This window comes from Suncus etruscus, chromosome 10 (assembly GCF_024139225.1).
Source record: "Suncus etruscus isolate mSunEtr1 chromosome 10, mSunEtr1.pri.cur, whole genome shotgun sequence".
Classification (NCBI taxonomy): domain Eukaryota; kingdom Metazoa; phylum Chordata; class Mammalia; order Eulipotyphla; family Soricidae; genus Suncus; species Suncus etruscus.
Window position 1 is genome coordinate 96,138,606 of NC_064857.1, and position 23,143 is coordinate 96,161,748.

General features: G+C 44.0%; 1 protein-coding gene and 1 non-coding gene across 2 annotated transcripts in view; one reads left to right on the top strand and one right to left on the bottom strand.

The window, feature by feature from the left end:
- Nucleotides 1–525, bottom strand: part of KNL1 (kinetochore scaffold 1) — a 66,439-nt gene extending 65,914 nt beyond the window's left edge. The window contains 1 exon segment of the mRNA XM_049781716.1: nucleotides 386–525. Within this exon segment, the coding sequence (XP_049637673.1) occupies nucleotides 386–525 (140 nt within the window).
- Nucleotides 526–21,503: 20,978 nt separating this feature from the next.
- TRNAS-GCU (transfer RNA serine (anticodon GCU)) lies at nucleotides 21,504–21,585 on the top strand. The gene has a single exon. It is a non-coding gene; the product is annotated as a tRNA-Ser (tRNA).
- The last annotated feature ends 1,558 nt before the right edge of the window (nucleotides 21,586–23,143 follow it).

The window sequence follows — 23,143 nt, forward strand, 5'->3', positions numbered from 1 at the left end:
TTTGAACCAACCACCTTAGGTCCTGGACTGGCTGCTTGCAAGGCAAACGCCGCTGTGCTATCTCTCCGGGCCCAGGGTCATCCCTAAGTACAAAGCCAAAAGCAGTCCCTGAGCCTGGGTATGGCCCTAAAACGAAAACAATGATTTCTAAAAGAAAATTTTATAAATAAAGGGTATGGTGTTTACCTTGCATGCGGCCAACCTGGGACAGACCCGAGTTTGATTCGGGCATCCCACATGGTTCCCCAAGCCTGTTGAGAGCAATTTCTGAATGCAAAGCCAGAAGTAACCCCTGATCACTGCCAGGTGTGGCCCCCCCAAAAAACAAACAAACAAAATACTATAATATATATGGATGGCAAGATAGCTTTAAAGACTAAAATACAAATTCTCCTTGCCAGATGCCTGAGTTCCATCCATGTCACCACATGGTACATTAAGCATGGCCAAGAATAACTCCTGAGTACCTCGAATAGCTCTCAAACTGGAAGTGCTACACTTGACTAGCAACTGAGTAAATACCATGCCGCCCCCCATAAAAAGAGCTAGAATCAGTAATTCCAATTAAGGATACTTATCTAAAGATACAAACACACTAATTTTCATAACTATATTTGCTGCAGTATTATTCACAATAGCTAATATATGGAAACACTTAGGTTGCTAAGTGTTCTCCAACAAATGATTTAATAAAGATGTACAGAATAAAATACAACTTAGCCATAGAAATTTGGTATGTGTTCATTTGTACTATTTTTTCTTAACGATTCAATAATGTTGAGGGCTCGAGCTATTGAGCACAGTGGTAAGGCGTTTGCCTTACACGCAGCAGACCCAGAAGGACCTGGGTTCAACCCCCAGCATCCCATACAGTTCCCAAGCCTTCCAGAAGAGATTCTTCCTTTTTTTTTTTTAATTTTTATCGTGGTCAAAGTGAATCACAAATCTTTCAGTAATATTTAAGGCAATAGTGACAATGAACAAGGGGCATTCTCACCACCAGTGCTGTCCTCCCTCCATCTCTGTACCCCGAATGCAACCCACAATCTCCCTCCTTTACCTCCAGGGGAGATTTCTGAGTGCAGAGCCAGGAGTAACTCCTGAGCACCGCTGAATGTGGCCCAAAAACCAAAAAAAAATCCTATTCAATAATGTTTTATTCTTTGTTTTATTAAATTTACATTTATAATTTAACACATTCACATTATATAAAGACATTATGTCTTTTTTTTTTTCCAGGTCCGTCCAGGGTCAGCTGCATGCAAGGTAAACATCCTACTGCTGTGCTATCTCTCTGACCCCTAAGACATTTTTTTTTTTGGCTTTTGGGCCACATTCGGTGATGCTCAGGGGTTACTTTTGGCTATGCGCTCAGAAATCACTCTTGGTTTGGGGGACCATATGGGATGCCCGAGGACTGAACCATGGTCCATCCTAGGCTAGCGCATGCCTTGCGCCACCGCTCTGGCCCCTCATTTACTTTTTATATATATATTCCTGGAAGTGCTCAAAGGACTACAATGCTGAAGATCAAATCCAGGCTTTCTGTGCACAAAAAGCATGTACTCCAGTCCATAAGAGTTACACATCTGGTATCCCAAATATTTTGAAGATTTTTTTTTCTGTTTTTAGTTTCTTTTTTTTGTGTGTGTGTGTACTACACCTGGTGATGTGTTCAGTGCTTATTTCTGGCTTTGTCCTCAGGGGTCACTCCTGGTTGACTAAGGTACTATATGGGGTGCTGGCAATTGAACTGGGATTGGCCACTAATACCCGGGTACACTATACTATCAATCCAGCCCCTAATTTTGTCCCCTGCTTCTAATTATAATCACTGAATTACTTCACCTGATATCCTAGATTGTTCTCTATTTGTTTGTTTGGTTTTTAGGTCACACATGGCATTACCCAGGGCTTAGTCTTGGATCTGCACTTAGGAATCACTCCTGGTGGGGTGTGGAGACTATATGGAGTTCTGGAAACCAAACCAGGCAGGATCATCTGCATTCAAAACAAGTGTCCCATCAGCTGTACTCTCTTTGATCCCTCTTTTATAATTTTGGTTTATTTTATTCTTTGTTTTCTGGGGCCACACCTGGCTGTGCCCAGAGCCCACTCATGGCTTTGTGCTCAGGGATTACTCCTGCAGTCATTGGGGAATCAAATGCTTAAATAGAATTGGATTTATGCAAGCCAAGTGCCTTATCCATTGTACTATCTCTCCAGCCCTACCTCATTTACAATTTTAAGTAACAGAGGAAAATCATAGTTTTAGAAGGAATGATTTTAATATTTCTCTGTTAAGCATAATAAGCTTTTAAATAACTAGGCAGAAGAGATAGTATTGTTGGTAAGACGCTTGTTTTGTTTGTGGATGATTAAGTTCAATATCCCACATAGGGGCCTGGAGAGATAGCACAGCGGCGTTTGCCTTGCAAGCAGCCGATCTAGGACCAAAGGTGGTTGGTTTGAATCCCGGTGCCCCATATGGTCCCCCGTGCCTGCCAGGAGCTATTTCTGAGCAGCCAGCCAGGAGTAACCCCTGAGCACTGCCGGGTGTGGCCCAAAAACAAAAAACAAAAAAACAAAACAAAACAAAAAATCCCACATAGTCCCCTGAAAACTGGCAAGAGTGATTCTGAAGTATAGTCATGAATAACTGCTGAAGTGACTTAAAAGAAAAAAAGAACAAACTTAAAAACCAAGCTTTTTTTCTTTTGGCCACATCCAGCACCGCTCAGGGGTTACTCCTGGCTCTGCACTCAGAAATCTCTCCAAAACAAAGAAAAGAAAAGCGACCGAAATTATAGCACAGCTTTTTTGCGTTGCACAGCTAACCCTAGACGGAGTCTGATTCGATTCCTGGCATTCCTTATGGTCCTCAGAGCATGCCCAGAGTTATTTCTGTGCATAGAGCCGGGGCAACCCCTTAGCGCCACCAGTATAACCCAAAAACAAAACAAAGTAAAAGAGAAATCTCTCCTAGTAATCTTTCCCAGGTCAACTACATGCAAGGCAAACAATACCCTATTGCTGTACTATCACTCCAGCCCCAAAAACCACATTTTTAAGTAACAATTTTCTAGCACTTATCTGGTGAACACACAGATCACTGAATTAATACTATCAATAAATATATTTTGGCTCACACTCCGTGATGCTCAAAGGTTATTTCTAGCTTGGTGCTCAGAAGACCATGCAGTATCCAGGATAGAACATGTGTCTCTAACATATGAAGCTTACACTTTGGTCCTTTGGGCCAACTCCACAGTCCCCAATAAATGTTTTGATATACCAATTAAGCTTTACTTATTCAACATTTTATTTATTGTCTTCCAACTTACTTTATAGTATCTGCAAAGCTGACTCGGCGAGAGTTTTTCTTATTTCTGCAAGTATGGGATTCCTAAGGACAAAAAAATAGGTTAATATAATTCTTTTTTTTTTTTTTTTGGTAATATAATTCTTATAGAACTATTGTGAATTGGTCTCAAAAATACTGAAAATATTTTTTTTCTTTTGACCATTTTTGAGCCACACCCAACAATGCTCAGGGGTTGGTTACTCCTAGCTCTGTGCTCAGGAATCACTCCAGGCAGTACTGAGGGACTGATATATAAGATGCTGGGGATTGAACTCTGGTCAGCCAAATGCAAGACAAGAATCATACAGTTCCTGGAATTATTATTCTTATTTCATTTGATTCTCTAATACACCAATTGTATCCACTTAAGAAACACTGTACTAGGGGAAATAGTACAACAAGGCAAATGCCCTACCTGGGTTTTTTTGTTTTGTTTTGTTTTGGTTTTTGGGTCACATCTGGCATCGCTCAGGGGACCATATGGGATACTGGGATTTGAACCACCATCCTTCTGCATGCAAGTCAAATGCCTTACCTCCATGCTATCTCTCTGACCCCCTACCTGAGTTTTATCCCTGACATCCCATATAAATCTTCAAGCACAAGGAATAATTCCTAATTCTGAGCACTTCTGGGTATGGTTCCATAAAAACAAACTAAAAAAAAGGAACAGTGTACTCAATAAACTTTATTTTTAAGGTGAGAATAATCAATCATACAGCATAAACATTACTTTTCTGTTTAACTTACCTTTTCTCACTCTTATAGTCTTTTTCTAATCAAAATAACAAAAATAGGAACAAATATTTTGCTTGTTATAACTTTACTCTCCTCCCTTAAAACTTTCTTGGGGTCGGGGGAATAGTACAGTATGTAGGGCACTTACTTTGCATGTGACTAATCCCAGTGTGATTCCTGCAACTCCATATTGTCCCCTGAGGCTGACAGGAGTGATCTCTGAGCACAGAGTCAAGAGTAATCCCTGAGCATAGCCAGGTGTGCTGCCCTTCTCCAAAATATAAAATTAAACTTTTCAGTTTTTGTTTTGTGTTTGGTCCCACCCGACGGGACTCAGGAGTTACTCCTGGCTCTGTGCTCAGAAATCGCCCCTGGCAGGCTTGGGGGAACCATATGGGATGCCGGGATTTGAACCAGGGTCTGTCCTGTGTTGGTCGCATGCAAGGCAAATAACTTACTGCTGTGCTATCACTCCAGCCCCACTTTTCAGTTTTTTGTGAGGATGGTCAAATCTGGCAGTACTCAGAGGACTAAATGTAGTGCAAAGGCTCAAAACTGGGTCAGGATCGCCATGTACAAAGCATCCAAATTAAAACACTTAGCCGTGGTAAAATAACAATTTTAATAAAAATTAAAAGATATAGGGCTGGAGAGATAGCTCAGAAATCACTCCTGGTGGAGCTTGGAGGACTATATGGGGTGATGGGCACCAAACCCTGGTTCACCATGTGCAAGGCAAACACCCTACCCATTGTACTATTGTTCCAGTTCTAAGAGTTTCTTTATTTTTAAAGGCTAAATAATATTCCTTTAGTGTATTTTGTTTTTGGGTCACACCCAGCAGCGCTCAGGGCTCACTCCTGGCTCTATGCTCAGAAGTCGACCCTGGCAGGCACAGGAGACCATATGGAATGCCTGGGTTCGAACCACCGTCCTTCTGCATGGAAGGCAAATGCTTTACCTCCATGCTATGTCTCAGGCCCCATACCACCATCTGCCAATCAACAGAGTTGCTTCTACATTTTAGTTACTGTGAATAATGCTACTAGGAGACCATGTTCTCTTCAAACCCTGCTTTTGGGCCATGGATGTAGTACTGCAGTAGAATACTCGTAGCCATGTGTGGATTCAATACCTGGAACTGGGATGAGGGTTGGAAGGATAGCCTGCTTCTAGATCCAGAAGTAGTAATTGATCAGATATTGTTTTTTCCTTTTTCAGGAACTATCATACTCTTATCTATAGCAATTATATCATTTTACTTTTTTTTTTTTTTGGGTTTTTGGGCCACAGCTGGCAGTGCTCAGGGGTTACTCCTGGCTGTCTGCTCAGAAATAGCTCCTGGCAGGCACGGGGGACCATATGGGACACCGGGATTTGAACCAACCACCTTTGGTCTGGATCGGCTGCTTGCAAGGCAAATGCTGCTGTGCTATCTCTCTGGGCCCATCATTTTACATTCTTACCAACAGTACTTAAGGGTTCAGGTTTTTGCACATCCTTGCCAAATGGTTATTTTTTTGTTTTTTGGACCACACCCGGCGGCACTCATGGGTTACTCCTGGCAGGCTCGGGGAACCATATGGGATGCCGGGAATTGAACCCAGTTCTGTCTCAGACTGGCCATATGCAAGGCAAACGTCCTTCCGCTGTGCTAGCACTCTGCCCCCCCCCCTTTTTTGTGTGTGGGGTCATACCCAGCGGCGCTCAGGGGCTACTCCTGACTTTGCGCTCAGAAATCACTACTACAGAGCGATAGCACAGCAGTAAGGCGTCTGCCATGCACGCAGCCAACACAGGACAGACCCCAGTTCGAATCCTGGCATCACGTATGGTCTCCCAACTCTGCCAGGAGCGACCCAAAAAACAAAACCAAACAAACAAAAGAAATCGCTAGGGATTTCAGAAGTCTCAGGGGACCATATGGGATGCCAGGATTCGAAGCACTGTCTGTCCTGAGTCGGCTTCGTGCAAGGCAAATGCCCTACCACTTCTTTCTCACCCAACCAGCCCCATTTTTTTTTGTTTAAGTAATCTTAATCTTATATGGTGATATATCACTTTGGTTTTGAACTACATTTCACTAATTGTAAGTTAGGTTGAACATCTTTTCATTACACTTGTTTTATTTTCCTTTATTACTCAATTGCAGCAAACATTTTTAGTAACATAGCTACCAAAGACAAAAGACAAGAAGGTCAGGGCCAGAGAGATAGCATGGAGGTAAGGCTTTTCATGCAGAAGGATGGTGGTTCAAATCCCGGCATCCCATGTGGTCCCCCGTGCCTGCCAGGGGCAATTTCTGAGCATAATGCCAGGAGTAACCCGAGCGCTACCGGGTGTGAACCCAAAACAAAAAACAAAAAAAGTCCTCTATAAAGCATATGAACTCTAAAGTTACCTGAATTCTTTCACTTCCATTTTTGAGATCCTGAAGAGGGCTCCTTGGGGGTTTCAAAATCTAGACATAACAGAATTATTCAATAATAATTCATATTAATAACAACATTAAAGTATACTGAGTATAGCACAGATGATAAAATATAGAGAATCTCTATAACTCTTCCAATTGATACAATACTGTTCAGTGTTATGTCCTATGACTAGTTTAAATATTTGCCATCTATGGGAGTGAAGAGATAGTAGAGTAGGTAAAACTGAAAGTTCCCAAGAGCTCTACCAGGAATAACGCCTATGCAGCAAGCAGAGAGCAGGCCAAAACACAGCTAGGCCTGGCCTCACAAAAATAATTAAAAAAAAAAAATTCAAGTATTGTAGAGGCATGCAGCATGCATGTCTCCATTTATTAGGGAAGCACGCACCAGACATGGCTTTTGGCTTTCCTGGTGCAGTGCCTAATTTTCCTCCCAAGAAATATCTGCCAGAAGGCCCATTGGAGAAGTCAATCATTGACCCTTGCGTAGATTACTAGCTATATTTCTGACATGGCTGTGACATTACATTTTCTCTTATCCTTTTATTTGATTTTGTCTCCTTTTCTACTACAGAAATTCGACCTTAGCTATTCTGCAGTCACTAAGAAATTTCAGTATCAAAGAAAGCCCGCCAAAAGCTCCCCGCTGGCTAGTTTATTTGTAACTCTTCGAGTATAACCTGGCACGAGCAGCTTGTTTTTCTGAGTCTAGCTCCATGGTAGTAACCAATAATTTCCGTCCCCCCAAAAATCCACTTTCCGGCCACTGAAAAAAACATTTCTTCCAGAACCTGCTTCTCTCCTCCTGTTTCTTGAAAAACCTGTTTTTTGCTAACCCAAAAAAACATCTCCAGCTTATGTTTCACCTTATCTCTAGCAGGGGGCTGGAGAAATAGCACCTACACAGGGCAGTTATTTGATATGTAGATTCTAGGGTCTGTACCATTGTGTTGTCCCTCCTAAGGATCCTCTGTCCTTTGTTTTCCCTGAAATTACCTTGCATACCAGAGTTGTGCTTAAAATGTCACCGGCTGAATTGTCTCTTGTCTCATAGACATGGATCCCCATACAATGCATTTTGTGTGGTCTCAATTATTTCATATTTCATAATTGTCCACCTCGTGTACCTGGCTTGGTGAACCATATGGGGCACTGGGGATTGAACCGAGGTCCATCCTGGGTCAGCCGCGTGCAAGGCAAACACGCTGGTACTGCTCCGGCCCCCAGGAGTTATTTCTAAGTGCAGAGCCAGGAGTAACCCATAACCCATAGGTGTGGTCCAAAGCCCAAAACAAACAAAAGTATTAACTGAAGTGATACTTAGATCTATGAGCTTCCTAAGCTTCCTGGCCTCAATGTGCTACCACTATCAAACACTACAGCAACTCCTGAAGTATAACTATAACTTGTATGTCTCATTTAATAGTGCTCTCCGAGAGCACTGCAACTAAACCTTGGTGAGCACTATGGTTAGTGAGCAAGCATCTCAGCCTGATATGTGATCCCAGGCAATTGCCACTGCCAAGCATATGCACAACTCCCAGTCATCATAACAATATCAACAACAAAAGGGAGAGAAGTACTTTTAAAAAAGAGTTTCTTACTGAGGAACGTCGTGTTCTTACATGTCTCTCTCTATTGCCACTGAAAGAGGAAAAACAATTTGTATACACATTGGAAAAGATTTAATTTCAATAGCCAACATCATGAAGCATTTTACTTGCTTTTAAATTAACATTATTCTCACTTAACACTTAATATCCCTTCCAAGTAGCAAAATACATAATGTAAGTCTACAATTCACATTTAGGAAGTCAGTATTTTCTTTTTTTTTTCTTTTTTTTTTTTTTTTTTTTTTTGGGCCACACCTGGTAACGCTCAGGGGTTACTCCTGGCTATGTGCTCAGAAGTTGCTCCTGGCTTGGGGGACATATGGGACACCGGGGGATCGAACCGCGGTCCGTCCAAGGCTAGCGCAGGCAAGGCAGGCACCTTACCTTTAGCGCCACCGCCCGGCCCCCAGGAAGTCAGTATTTTCAAACATATATTGTAACAACCAGTATTGACAAGATTGCTGGTGAAAATATTGACTTGTCCAGCATTTTTGTTGTTTTTGTTATTGTTTTGGGCCATATACAGCAGTGCTTGGGGTTTACTTCTGGCTCTGTAGTCAGGGATCACTCCTGACAGCGCTCGGAGGACCATATGGGATAGCAGGGATCAAACCCTAGTTAGCCACGTGCAAGACAAACATCCTACCCTCTGTGCTACCATTTCACCCCCGTTCCAGCATTTTTTGAAGTCAAAATGGACAAGCCTCAAATAACTAATAACTAAGGGGACCAGAGAGATAGTACAGCGAGCAGGTAAGGTACTTCCCTTGCATGTGATTGACCTGGATTCAATCTCCAGCATCCCGTATGGTCCTCAAGAATGATTCCCGAGTGCAGAACCAGTTATAAATTCTGAATATCATCAGGTGTAGGGGACCCCCCCCTAAAAAACCAATAACTAGCAATTGAGCTTCCATAGAACCTAGCAAATCCACTCCTGAGAATAATACCTCAAGGGCCAAATGTACAATGTAAAAAAAAAGACATCTGCACTATGTTCATTCCAGGACTTTTCACAATAGCTAAAATCTGGGGGAAAAAAAAACAAAAAACAAAAAACCAAGAACAGAAGACTGGATAAAGAAGCTCTACTACTGGGGCCGGAGAGATAGCACAGCGATAGTGCTTTTACCTTGTATGCAGCCTACCTGGGATGGACCTATGTTCTATTCCCAGCATCCCATATGGTCCCCCGAGCCTGCCAGGAGAGATTTCTGAGTACAGAGCAGGAGTAACCTCTGAGCGCCTCCAGGTGTGGCCCCAAAACAAAATAAAACAAAATAAAAAAGAAGCTATACTATATAAACAAGACGGAATACTAAAAAAAAAAAAAAAGACAGAATACTATGCTATGTGGTCGTAAGAAAAGATAAAATCACACAATTTGCTGCTATATAAATAGATCTGGAGAGTTTTATGTTGAGTTGAGTTATTTTTTATGTTGAGTTGAGTTATTCAGAGGGAAAAGGAGGGAGAGACACAGAATGATCTCTTTCAAATGTGGTACATTGTAAATGACGCTGGTGAAGTCAGATCCCAAGATGTAGAAGTCAACAGTGAGGTCGGATCCCAGCTTAGTACTCATAAAGAACATCCACCAGCCACTTCAGGAGAGTAACTCCACTTATCATAGGTGGGAAATGAATATTTATTTTAGAGGAAAGTAGGGTGTGCATTCTGTGTCAGCCAATCAGGTAGGATGTGAGAGAGGATTTAAAAAGGGTGTATGCTTGTGTTTAGGGAGGACAGGGTAAGAGGATTTGGGAAAGCAGGGTGCATGTGCTCTGGATGTTAAAACAGGGTATGTGCTTATGGTGATTACCTTAAAGAATTATATAAAGAGGGACTGGAGAGATAGCATGGAGGTACGGCGTTTGCCTTTCATGCAAGAGGTCATCGGTTCGAATCCCAGCGTCCCATATGGTCCCCCGTGCCTGCCAGGAGCAATTTCTGAGCATGGAGCCAGGAGTAACCCCTGAGCACTGCCGGGTGTGACCCAAAAACCACAAAAAAAAAAAAAAAAAAAAAAAAAAAAGAATTATATAAAGAAACTTCATAGGGAAATAGCAAAGCCTCAAAGGCAATAGAAACCTATAGCAGGAGAACTTGCCACTGGGTATGGGTTTGTACAATGGTAGAGGGGGAAAGTGCCTGCCACAGAGACAGGCTGGGAGGCTGGAGAGAAACTGCAGATACTGGTGGAAGTGGACAGTGGGGTCTAACCTCAAAAAGTCAAGTACCGGGGCCGAAGAGATAACATGGAGGTAAGGCATTTGCCTTTCATGCAGAAGGACTATGGTTCAAATCCCAGCATCCCATATGGCCCCCGAGCCTGCCAGGAGTGATTTCTGAGCATAGAGCCAGGAGGAACCCCTGAGCGCAGCCGGGTGTGAGCCAAAAACAAAAACAAAAACAAAAGCAAAAAAACAGTGGAAGGGACCAGAGAGATAGCACGGGAATAGGGCGTTGGCCTTGCATGCAGAAGAACAGTGGTTCAAATCCCAGCATCCCAGATGGCCCCTCCTTAGAGCCTGCCAGGGGCGATTTCTGAGCCTAGAGCCAGGAGGAACCCCTGAGCGTTGCCGGGTGTGACCCAAAAAACAAAAAACAAAATCAAGTACCTCGGAATCAACTTAATTAAAAAGGTGAAAGGCCTATACAAAGTAAACTACAAAACAGCTTCAAGATATAAAAGAGGGGGGTGAGGGGAAAAAAAATAAAAGAGGGGGGCTGGAGAGATAGCACAGCCATAGGGTGTTTGCCTTGCACTCACTCAGCCGACCCAGGACGGACCTGGGTTGATTCCCGACATCCCCTATGGTCCCCCGAGCATGCCAGGGATCATTTCTGAGCACAGAGCCAGGTTACCCCCTGAGTGCCGCTGGATGTGGCCCAAAACAAAAACAAAACAAAATAAACAAAACAAAACAAAAAAAGAGGACACAGGAAATGGAGATATATACCCTACTCAGGAATTGAAAGGATTAACACTGCATGCCTAAAACTTAACAATGAGTACATTGTAACTCTCTAATTTACTGTGATTCAATTAAAATTTCAATAAAATACATAGTACAGATTTAGGCATTTGTCACACATGTGATTGATGCCATACAAGTGTCGATAGAAGCATGGAATGGTCCTAAGAGCATTAACAGCAATTAAGAGCAGAGTACTTGGGAGTGTCTTCCAGCACCACTTGGTCTGATCTAGAAACCCCAAAACTAAGTAAGTAAAAAAAAAAATTTTTTTTTTGGTTTTTGGGTTGCACCCGGCAGCATTCAGGGTTTACTCCTGGCTCTACACTCAGCAATAGCTCCTGGCAGGCTCAGGGGACCATATGGAACGCTGGGATTCAAACCACTGTCCTTCTGCATGCAAGGCAAACACCCAACCTCCATGCTATCTCTCGGTCAAATAAGTAAATTCTTAAAAATACTGTTATCAGGCCTCAGAGACAGTACAGTGTGGGTAAGGTGATTGTCTTGCGTAACAGCCAACATGAATTTGATCCCAGCTTCCTATATGGTTCCTGAGCCTGCCTGAAGTGATTCCTGAAGTAAACATGAGTATAGTCATGTGTTACCCCTCTCCCCCAAAAAAGAACAACCGGGGAGGAGATAGATTTGGGACATTGGTGATGGGAATGTTGCACTGGTGAAGGGGGGTGTTCTTTACATGACTGAAACCCAACTACAATCATATTTGTAATCAAGGTGTTTAAATAAAGATATTAATAAAATAAATTATAAAATAAAAAAACCCAACAAAATAAAAAAATAAAAACAACCAACTAATCAAACACAAAAATACTGTTTTCAAAACACAGGAAGAGCAATAGTGTGTTTTCCTTGCACTCAACCAACCCAGGTTTAATCCCTTCCATCCTATATAGTACCTCAAGCCTGCAAGGAGTGATTTCTGAGTGCAGAGCCAGAAATAACCCCTGAGCACTGCCAGGTGTGGTACACAAAACAAAACATGAAATCACCTTAAATGCTCACTAACAAAATGACTTGATATAGAAATTGTCATAGGACTGGAAAGATAATACAACGGTTAAAGCACAATTGCCAGGTACAGGGGCCGGAGCGATAGCGCAATGATAGGATATTTGTCTTGCACGCGACTGACCCAGGACGAATGTTGGTTCAATCTCCAAAGTCCCATATGGTCCCCCAAACCTGGAGCGATTTCTGGTGCATAGCCAGAAATAACCCCTGAGCGTCACCGGGTGTGGTCCCCAAAAATACCCAAACAAACAAACAAAAAAATTGCCACGTACAGTTCCGAAGGCCCTGAAGCACTGCTACCACTAGGTGTAGACCTGGAGGACACCCAGCATTCTAGGATGATTTAGGTAATCCAGGCATTGTAGGGCTCAGTTGTATCACATACTCAGGCCCTTGCAATGAACTGTTAGCCTGGTTGGGAAAGAACTGTTGGATAATTCCTAGGGTCTCCTGTGTAACTGGTGACCCACTGTCAAATGTGGCTCCCATGACAAAGTAGTAATAGACAGACAGAAGATAGACAGCTTAAAGATGAGAATCAGGAAAATGGCTCTGTGGAACATAGATCACATTTGTAAGGTGCTGGGTTAGAATTCTGCCAGGAAGGAAGGAAGGGAGGGAGGGAGGGAGGGAGGGGAGGAAGGGGAGGGAGGGAGGGAGGGAAGGAGGATGGATGGATGGATTCTGGCACCAGACAGAAAAAAAAAACTGAAAGCATGCCTTTAGGACAGAACTGAACACATCTGGTGAATTTGCTAACTGAAATAATCAAGCAAAATGACAATTATCAGATGGTTTTGCTTATACATGGAATAGAATAAGGCGAATTAACTGGAAAACAAAAACTGGTAAAAAAAAAAAATGTGAGAGAGGTTAAGGTACTTGCCTTACACATATTTGACCAGGGTTCAAACCCAAGCACCACCAGGAGTAATACCTTAGAGCAGAGTCGGGTAACCTGGTAAGCATCACTGGATATGGCCCAAAAACTTAAAAATAAACAAAAAACCCAATTCTTACTTAGATTTGGCGAAAACTATGGTAGTTATCTGAGGGAAAGATGAGAGGAATAGGGGCCGGGTAGGTGGCGCTGGAGGTAAGGTGTCTGCCTTGCAAGCGCTAGCCAAGGAAGGACCGTGGTTCGATCCCCCGGCGTCCCATATGGTCCCCCCCAAGCCAGGGGCAATTTCTGAGCACATAGCCAGGAGTAACACCTGAGCATCAACCGGGTGTGGCCCAAAAACCAAAAAAAAAAAAAAAAAAAAAAAAGATGAGAGGAATAGGGGGAATGAGTAAAATACCTTTTCCGTAGTTGAATGGCACTGGAACTTTGGTGGTAGATGGTGAATATTTCATATATGTAAACATAAACTCTAAATCCCTGAAATTCTACATATTCTACAAGTAATTATAATATTCTACAAGTAGCAAATCAATAAAAATAAAATTTTGAAAAATAAACATTGCAGAAGTTAATACTAATTGCAATAGCATCTTTCTCTAATAAGCAATTTAAATATTTTTAGTTGTATGAACTTACTTTTCTTCACTGGTCTCTGAAGATATCACATCCATTTCTTAAGAGAATTTTTCCTATAAGATCAGAAAAGTGAAGTGAATGAAAAGAATTGACAACCTGTGATGATATTAAGAAAACTATTGTGGGGGCTGGAGCAATAGCACAGAGTAGGGCATTTGCTTGGCATGCAGACAACCCAGGACAGAACTGGGTTTGATCCCTGGCACTCCATATGGTCCCCTAAATCCCCACAAGCAATTTCTGAGCACAGAGCCAGAAGTAACCCCTGAGCACGCCACGTGTGGCCCAAAAACAAACAGAAAAGAAAATTATTTTGGGGGGCCACCAGACCAGAGTGACACATATCAGGTAAGGCATTTGACTTGCATGTGTCCAAGCATCTCATATGGTTCCCCAAGCATGCCAGGAGTAATTTGAGCACAGATCCAGAAGTGATGCCTAAGTGCCACCAGGTGTGGCTGAAAAGAAAAGAAATACCTAACCCTAAGAAAAAAAAGAAGGAAGGAAGGAAGGAGGAAGGAAGGAAGGAAGGAAGGAAGGAAGGAAGGAAGGAAGGAAGGAAGGAAGGAAGGAAGGAAGGAAGGAAGGAAGGAAGGAAGGAAGGAAGGAAATCTACTGTGGTGGTCTGGAGCAATAGTAAATGAGTAAAGCTTTGCCTTGCAGCTTTGCCTTACAAGCAGCTGACCCGGGTTTCATTCCCAGTGTGCCATATGGCCTCCTGAGGCTGCCAGGTAATTCCTGAGTGCAGAGCCAAGAGTAACCCTGACAGGTGTGGCTCCCTCTAAAGGAAACTATTGTGGGGTCAGACACATAGTACAATGGGTAAAAGCCCTTGCTTTGCACACAACCAACCCACATAGGCACCACATAGGGTCTCCTGTACACTGCTAGGAATGCTTTCTGAGCAAAGAAGCAGAACAGGTCCTGAACTAAGTCAACTGTATACCTGCCCTTTAAAAAAAAAAAAAGAAAGAAAAAACTCTTCTGGGGCCAGAGTTACTAGCTCAACAGGCTAAAAGAACATACATTCCTGCAGGAAGTGTGGGTTTGATCCTTGGCACCACATGATCCCTAAGTACTGTTGGGAGCAACCTTCAAACAGTAAGACAGGAGTAGCCCCTGAGTAATGCCCAAAATCCAACAAAGCAAAATAAAAAGGCTTTGTTGGGGCCAGAGCGATAGTACAGTGGATAGGGTGTTTGCCTTGCATGCAGTCAGCCTAGAATGGCAACCCATATAGTAGTCCCCCGAGCCCGGCAGGAGTGATTTCTCAAAGACATACAAATGGCCCAAAAGCACATTTTAAAAACTGCTTTGCATTACTAATCATCAGAGAAATGCAAACCAAAACAATGAGATATCATCTCACATCAGAGATAGGTACATATCACAAAGAACAACAACAACAAAAACAGTGCTGGTGGAACTATCTACTGACTTAGCCTTTTTGGAAAATTGTATGGTCACTTCTCAAAAAACTAGGACTCTAGCTCCCATGTAATTCAATGCAAACGCTGTTCAGAAAAGAAAACTGTACTCCTGTGTTTATTACAATACTACTCACAATAGCCAAAACCTGGAAACAACCCAAATGACCAAGAACAGATGATTAGGTTAAGAAATCAGATAGAGGACCCGGAGAGATAGCACAGTGGCATTTGCCTTGCAAGCAGCCAATCCAGGACCAAAGGTGGTTGGTTCGAATCCCGGTGTCCCATATGGTCCCCTGTGCCTGCCAGGAGCTATTTCTGAGCAGACAGCCAGGAGTAACCCCTGAGCACCGCCGGGTGTGACCCAAAAACCAAAATAAATAAATAAATAAATAAATTAGAGGGGTCATAGCAATAGCACAGCAGCTGAGCCAGGAGTAGCACCCCTGAACACCACTGGGTGAGACCCAAAAATGAAAAAAAAAAAAAAAAGATAAAAGAATGCTATTTGGCCAGGAGCGATTTCTTTCTTTTTTCTTTATTTTTATTTTTATTTTTTTATTTTAACACCTTGATTACATACATGATTGTGTTTGGGTTTCAGTCATGTAAAGAACACCACCCATCACCAGTGCAACATTCCCATCACCAGGAGCGATTTCTTTTTTTTTGTGTGTTTTTTTGGGTCACACCCGGCAGTGCTCAGGGGTTACTCCTGGCTCTATGCTCAGAAATTGTTCCTGGCAGGCACGAGGGACCATATGGGATGCTGGGATTCGAACCGATGACCTCCTGCATGAAAGGCAAACGCCTTACCTCCATGCTATCTCTCCAGCTCCTACCAGGAGCGATTTCTGAGTGCAGAGCCGGGAGTGAGCCCTGAGCATTGCCAGATTAACACAACCACACACACACTCACAAACAAAGTAGGACTGCTATAAGGAATGCCCAAAGACAACACAAAATGAGAATTGGTCTTTAATAAGAAGCTCACCAAAGGGGGGTTTGTCATACATAAGGGACAGAATGTGTGTGGGAGGGAAACACTGGGATATTGGTGGAGGGAAGTGGATATTCATGTATGTGATGCAGGAATGTCATGCACAAAACCATATCATAGCACAGCAGTGGGGCATTTATTTGCCTTGCAAGTGGCCAACCCAGGACCAATGGTGGTTTGAATTCCAGCATCCATATGGTCCCCGGTGCCTGCCAGGAGCGATTTCTGAGCACAGAGCCAGGAGTAACCCCTGAGCGCCGCCAGGTGTGGCCCCAAAACAAAAAGCAAACAACTATTTTACTATTGGGCAGGAGAATAACTCAGTGATAGAACATATGCCTTGCATATAGAGTGCGTAAGTTTTGGAAAAAACAAAAACAAAAACAAACTAAAGTTGTTTTAGGAAGATAGCTCAAAGAGCTAGTGTGCAGAAAGCATGGATTCATTCCTGGAACCGTCCAATCTCCAGAGCACCACTGGGAGTGATCCCCAAACATAGAACTGAGAATAGTCTATGAAGTAGTGCTGGAAATGGTATAAAAGAAAAAAAAAATAAACAAGGGAGGCCAAAGAGATAGCATGGAGGTAAGGTGTTTGCCTTGCCTGCAGAAGGTCAGTGGTTCGAATCCAGGGATCCCATAGGGTCCCCTGAGCCTGCCAGGAGTGATTCCTGAGCGCTGCCGGGTGTGACCCAACCCCCCCCCCCCCGAAAAATAAACAAGGAGGCTGGAGAGATAGCTGAATGGGAGGGGGTATGATTTACAGGCAAGTATCCTAAATTCAATCTCTACTACTGCATGGTCCTCAGGTCATCCCAACAGAAAAGACCCTCAAGCACCAAGTCACGAGTAATCCCCTGCAAAAAAGTGTATACAATGAATCTTTCCAACTAATCAATTTTTCTATAAACTGAGATAGTGCTTAAAGTTTTCCCTTTACTTTACTTCCTACCTACCAATGACTAGATTTTCCCTTTATATATTAATTTTAGAACCACACCTTTAAGTTAGGAAAAATTGTACTGCAGATCTTAAAGAACAGATTAGCAATTCTGAGTTAATGTTGATATTTCTAAATTATTATTATAAACTAAATACTTTATGTGCTGTCATCAGAATTAACATTAAGTTTTTTATTTCTTTGTCTTGGGCCACACCCAGTGGTACTCAGCGACTCCTGGATCTGCAATTAGGAAGCACTCTTGACAGGATCAGGAAATCATATGGATGCCAGAGATTGAACCCAAGTCAACCGAGTGCAAGGCTAGCGCCCTATCCATTGGGCTATCACACCAGCCCCAGAGTCAATATTACTTTTTGCAGAAAAAAAAAAAAACTAGAGAAGTCCTATTTTACATGCTTTCATAATAAATAACATAATAATCAAATTAGAGAATGGTGTAATGAACCACCAAATAAAATGAACCTCTGATCTTCAAAAAAATAAATAAATAAAGGTCAGTTTAAAAACAAAGAAAAAAGGGTCGGAGAGATAGCATGGAGGTAGGGCATTTGCCTTGCATGCAGGACAATGGTTTGAATCCCGGCATCTCATATGGTCCTCCGAGCCTGCCAGGAGCGATTTCTGAGCATAGTCAGGAGTAAACCCCCGAGCGCTGCCGAACGCTGCTCTGTGTAACCCAAACACCAAAATCAAAAACAAAACAACAACAAAAGAGGGCCCAGGGGACTGGGGAAATAGTACAGAGGGTAGGGCACTTGCCTTGCTAGCAGCCAACCTGTGTTCAATCCTGGGCATCCCATAAGGTCCCCTGTGCAGCGCCAGAAATACTTCCTATTTCCTGAGTGCAGAGCCAGGAGAAAGCCTGAGCACTACCAGAAGTGGTCCAAAAACCAACCACTAAAAACAAACAAACAAAAAGAAGGACAAGAACAACTGGTCTCTTGAGCACTGCCAGGATTAATTCCTGAGCAGAGAGCCAAGAGTAACCCCAGAGCATTGCTAGTGTGGCCCTAAAAGAGAAAGAAAAAGAAAAGTGGGCAAGAGTGATAGCACAGCAGTAGGACATTTGCCTTGTACGCAGATGACCCAGGTTTGATTCCCTGGCATCCCAGATGGTCCCCCGAACCTGCCAGGAGCGATTTCTGAGCAAAGAGCCAGGAATAACCTCTGATCGCAGCCAGGGGTGGATCCCCCTCCCAAAATAAAGCCTCAAACAACAAAAAACATTACCATCATCACTGGAAGTTCTCAGACCTAAAGCATCAGACCACCATCCAGATCACTATAACTACTCCACACACATTTCCTTCTCTAGAACACACATATCCTGTTAGGATGGGGGACCCCGGGTCCCCCACTCTGGGTTTGTTGGACCAGCGACCTCTGGGACACTCCTGCAGAGGATGAGATGCCCAAGGCCATCCTTCAGACCATCATACTGAACTGACTTGCTCTTTCTTTCCTTCCTTCTTCCTTCCTTTCTTTCCCTCTCCCTTCCTCCCTCCCTCCCTTTCTTTCTTTCTTTCTTTCTTTCTTTCTTTCTTTCTTTCTTTCTTTCTTTCTTTCTCCTTCCTTCCTTCCTTCCTTCCTTCCTTCCTTCCTTCTTCCTTCTCTCTCCTTTGTTTCTCCCCCTCCCCTTCCCTTTCTTTTCCTTTCCTTTCCTTCTGTTTTTTTTGGTCCACACCTGGTGACACTCATGAGTTACTCCTGGCTATGTATGCACTCAGAAATCACTCCTGGCTTGGGAGACCATATGGGACACCTGGGATCGAACCCAGGTCCGTGCTGGGTCAGCTGCGTGGAAGGCAAACGCCCTACAGCTACACTATTGCACTGGCTCCTAAACTGGCCTTTTCATCCTTACATCAGCCAACCCTGATGGGACAGGTAAAGTATTCAACAACTGCTCTGTCCTCAACCAATCCCTGGAAATTCTGTGAATAATGGAGTGCCCCAAATGGAGATTTTTTTCCAGTACTGCTGTGTTTATGCAAGAGAACAGGCCGAAATTATTCGGTAGTAGCAGTCTGGCTGGGTTCAAGGTGGAGAGAAAAACTATTTTTCTGTAATTAAATGCCTTCTACTGAGTCTAACTTAAAACCTACTTCTTATTTGAAAATGTAATGGAGGGCCCAGAGAGATAGCACAGCGGCGTTTGCCTTGCAAGCAGCCGATCCAGGACCAAAGGTGGTTGGTTCGAATCCCGGTGTCCCATATGGTCCCCCGTGCCTGCCAGGAGCTATTTCTGAGCAGACAGCCAGGAGTAACCCCTAAGCACCGGTGGGTGTGGCCCAAAAACAGAAACAAAAACAAAAAGAAAATGTAATGGATCAGATTATGAAGAACTGAAAGCTGTAAATACAATAATTAACTTGGCTAAAATTCTACTAGTAAAAATTTGCCTAAATAGGAAAAGTAACACTACAATGTTGTTGTTGTTTTTTAAACTCCATTATAAATTCTACTTTATAATGCCATAAAAATGGAATATTTAGGGGTTGGAGAGATAGCACAACGGTAGGGCGCTTGCATTGCAAGCAGTTGACCCAGGATGTACGGTGGTACGAATTCCAGCATCTCATATAGTCCCCCAGCCTGCCAGGAGGAACCTCTGAGCACCACCGAGTGGAACATCCCCTCCTCCCCCCCCAAAAAAAAAAAGAATTAGGGGCCGGAGAGATAGCATGGAGGTAAGGCGTTAGCCTTTCATGCAGAGGGACAGTGGTTCGAATCCCGGCATCCCATATGGTCCCCGAGCCTGCCAGGAGCGATTTTGAGCGTAGAGACCGGAGTGACCCTGAGCCATGCCGGTGTGATCCAGAAACAAACAAACAAAAAAAAAAAAAAAAAAAAAAAGAATTGAGGGGCCGGGTAGGTGGCGCTGGAGGTAAGGTGTCTGCCTTGCAAGCGCTAGCCAAGGAAGGACCGCGGTTCGATCCCCCGGCGTCCCATATGGTCCACCCAAGCCAGGGGCGATTTCTGAGCACATAGCCAGGAGTAACCCCTGAGCGTCAAACGGGTGTGGCCCAAAAACCAAAAAAAAAAAAAAAAAAAAAAAAAGAATTGAACAAACTAAAGTCATTATGGACATCAACTATACCAGCTGTGGGTTGTGTTGTTCTCTGCACCCCAAAAGCTGTTTGGGTTGCAGGATGGGAGAGGAAGCAGGAACCTCGTTTCTCTTTGAGGTGGAACCACCCGGACGGGGAAGACACCCTGCAGACCTAACTGCCCCAGCTCACAAGACTTCCAGAACAAGAATGCAAATATACGACTGACTGTGCAATGAAGGACGAACAGCAAGAATAAGTACCTTCTTGCCCTGAGCATGTGGACCGCCTAGACTCACAAGCATTTTCAGAGACTGTGTTTTGGAGAGGGAAGAGAGATGGGAGAGAGATGGGGGGATGGAGGGAGAGAGGGGGGGGGAGGGAGAGAGAGAGAGACAAAGACAGAGACAGAGAGACAGAGACAGAGACAGAGAGAATGTAGGATTCTGAGGTTCCCTCTTTCCCCGTGCAATTTCTGCTTTGGGCTCAAGTGTTTCCAAGCCCCTTGTCAGCTGTGGGCATAGCTGGCTCGGCCTTCCTCACAGATCAGACTGGTCACCTCTGTGTGAGGTCTCTGGTGGCACTGGGATGGTGGGTCCCTCTTAGCTGCCTTCCTGGGGCTGTCCAACAAGCCTTGCACCCTCCGCGAGCTAAGCAGAGACCGCGCACGAAGCCTATAAAGCAGAAGGCGCGTCGGGGCGGCACTTCCGGCGGCCTCCTCCTCTCGTCTCCTCGCAGGTTACTCGCACTTCCGGCGGCCTCCGCCCCTCACAGGACTCTCAAGCCGCACAAGACCCGGATGTCCAGACCCCCCCGCGAGCCCCGGTCCGGTCCGAGCCGGCCCGAGCGGTTGTGGTGGGGTGCGGGAAGCGCTCGGGCGCGAGTGGGAGGCCGTAGCTCGCCTCCGGGCCCCGCGCTGAGGAGACCCTCAGCGGCCTGAGGGAGCGGCCCCGCCTCTCTCTCCCTCGCTCGCTCTCTCCCTCAGAAGCCCAGGGTCATGTCATTCTCTTTAGGCCCCCCCGTTCCTGACAGACTCGACCCTTTAGCTCGGAGGTCGGCGCGCTCACCTGAGAGGAAAGCTCCCAGCTGGCGCCGCGGCGGCGTCACCTCCCAACTCCTGAGGAGCTGGGGCGAAGCATTCAAATAAAAACCGCCAAGCCGGCGCGCGTGCGCAGAGCCGCACGCGCAGAAGCCACGCCCCCGAGCGCCTTTTATGGCATGCAAGGAGCTTTGGTGTCCGTACAACATGGCGGCGTTTGTACACTAACCGTGACAGCCGCCATGTTTGTGGGGGTTTTTTGCGTCACATCCCCCCCGATATGACTCCCTATAGCTACCAGGAAGAGGTAGGCTTCTGGGACGAGGTGGCCGAGTGGTTAAGGCGATGGACTGCTAATCCATTGTGCTCTGCACGCGTGGGTTCGAATCCCATCCTCGTCGAATCTAAGTTTTTTGTTTTTCCATCTGAGCAAAATGAACTTGAAATTTATTTGCAGAGCAGAATAGAAGTCAATGATCCGTTGTGGTTTAATTAGGCGGTTTGCCACCGTGCAATCAATCTCAGCTTTTAAGTAACTGAAAACAGCTTGGAAGTTACTTGTGATTCAGACCTGCTAGGAAATTTCAACGGGATTTCAAGCCAGAGCTACAAGTGACACGCAGTGTTAAGGATTCTCTTCCGATCCTCGACAAGCTGCTCGACTCAAGAATGACATTTACTGGGGAACATGAAAAAAAGATGCTGATCTGTGAAAATTAGTATTAAGTATCCTGTATCCAGAAACGGCAGACCTGAAACCTGACTCTTTCTATCCAGAAAAGAGGAAAGGTGTGAATGTCCTGGATTCAAGCAAGGAGGGAGCAACCGGGATGCAGAAAAATAATAGAGGGTTTCTACTCTTGAAAGGTCAGCAGGCTGACTTCTCCAAAACACTTAACAAGCTTTTTTTCACTCCTGGACAAAATCAGATCTAGTCATAGACTAACAACTGGTCTGACAACACTCATTCTCTCTAGAATTACAGAAATGTGAGCAAAACTACAGAAAAAGTATTACCTATTATGCACAAAAAGAATACTTAAAATTATATTGACAAATCACCCACAGGTTAACAAAATCTACTGAAATTGAATATGCATATATGTTAGGACCCAAATATCTATAAAAATAAATGTAAAAAATTTAAAATATATGTATAATTTAAAAAAAAACTTACACTTTCTTTTGTGTTACCAATCGTGGGTATTGTTTGCATTTGTTTTTGTTTTTTTGCAGAAGCAAAAACAGGATTGATGATCAAACCTAAATCTACCACATGCAAGCCAAGCACTTTACCCACTGTATTATCTCTCCAGCTCCTGAATCTCAGCGTTTAATTATCTTAATTTATTTTTTAACTTTTTTTTTTTTTTGGTGGTTTTTGGGTCACACCCGGCAGTGCTCAGGGGTTATTCCTGGCTCCAGGCTCAGAAATTGCTCCTGGCAGGCACGGGGGACCATATGGGACGCCGGGGTTCGAACCGATGACCTCCTGCATGAAAGGCAAACACCTTATCTCCATGCTATCTCTCCGGCCTATTTTTTAACTTTATTTTTATTGATGGATTGATTCATTGATTGGTGGTGGGCCACACTCCTGGCTCTGTGCTTAGAAGTCGCTCCTGACAGGCTGGGGGACCATATGGGATTCCGGGAATCGAAACTGGTCTTTCCAGAGTCGGCCACATGCAAGGCAAACACCCTACCGCTGTGCTCTCTGGTCCCAAAATATTTTAATTTAGAGACCATATAAGATGCTGGGAATAGAACCCAGGTCGGCTGTATGCAAGGCAAATGCTATTACTCCAGCCCCAAAGTATCTTAATTAATAACTTAATATCTTAAGTTGGAATGTACTTGGGATGTACTTGGAATGTATCTCAACAGTAAAGGACTTGTCTTAATATGTGAAGAACTAAACTTGATCCCTATTATAAAAAAAAATAATATGATTACTGA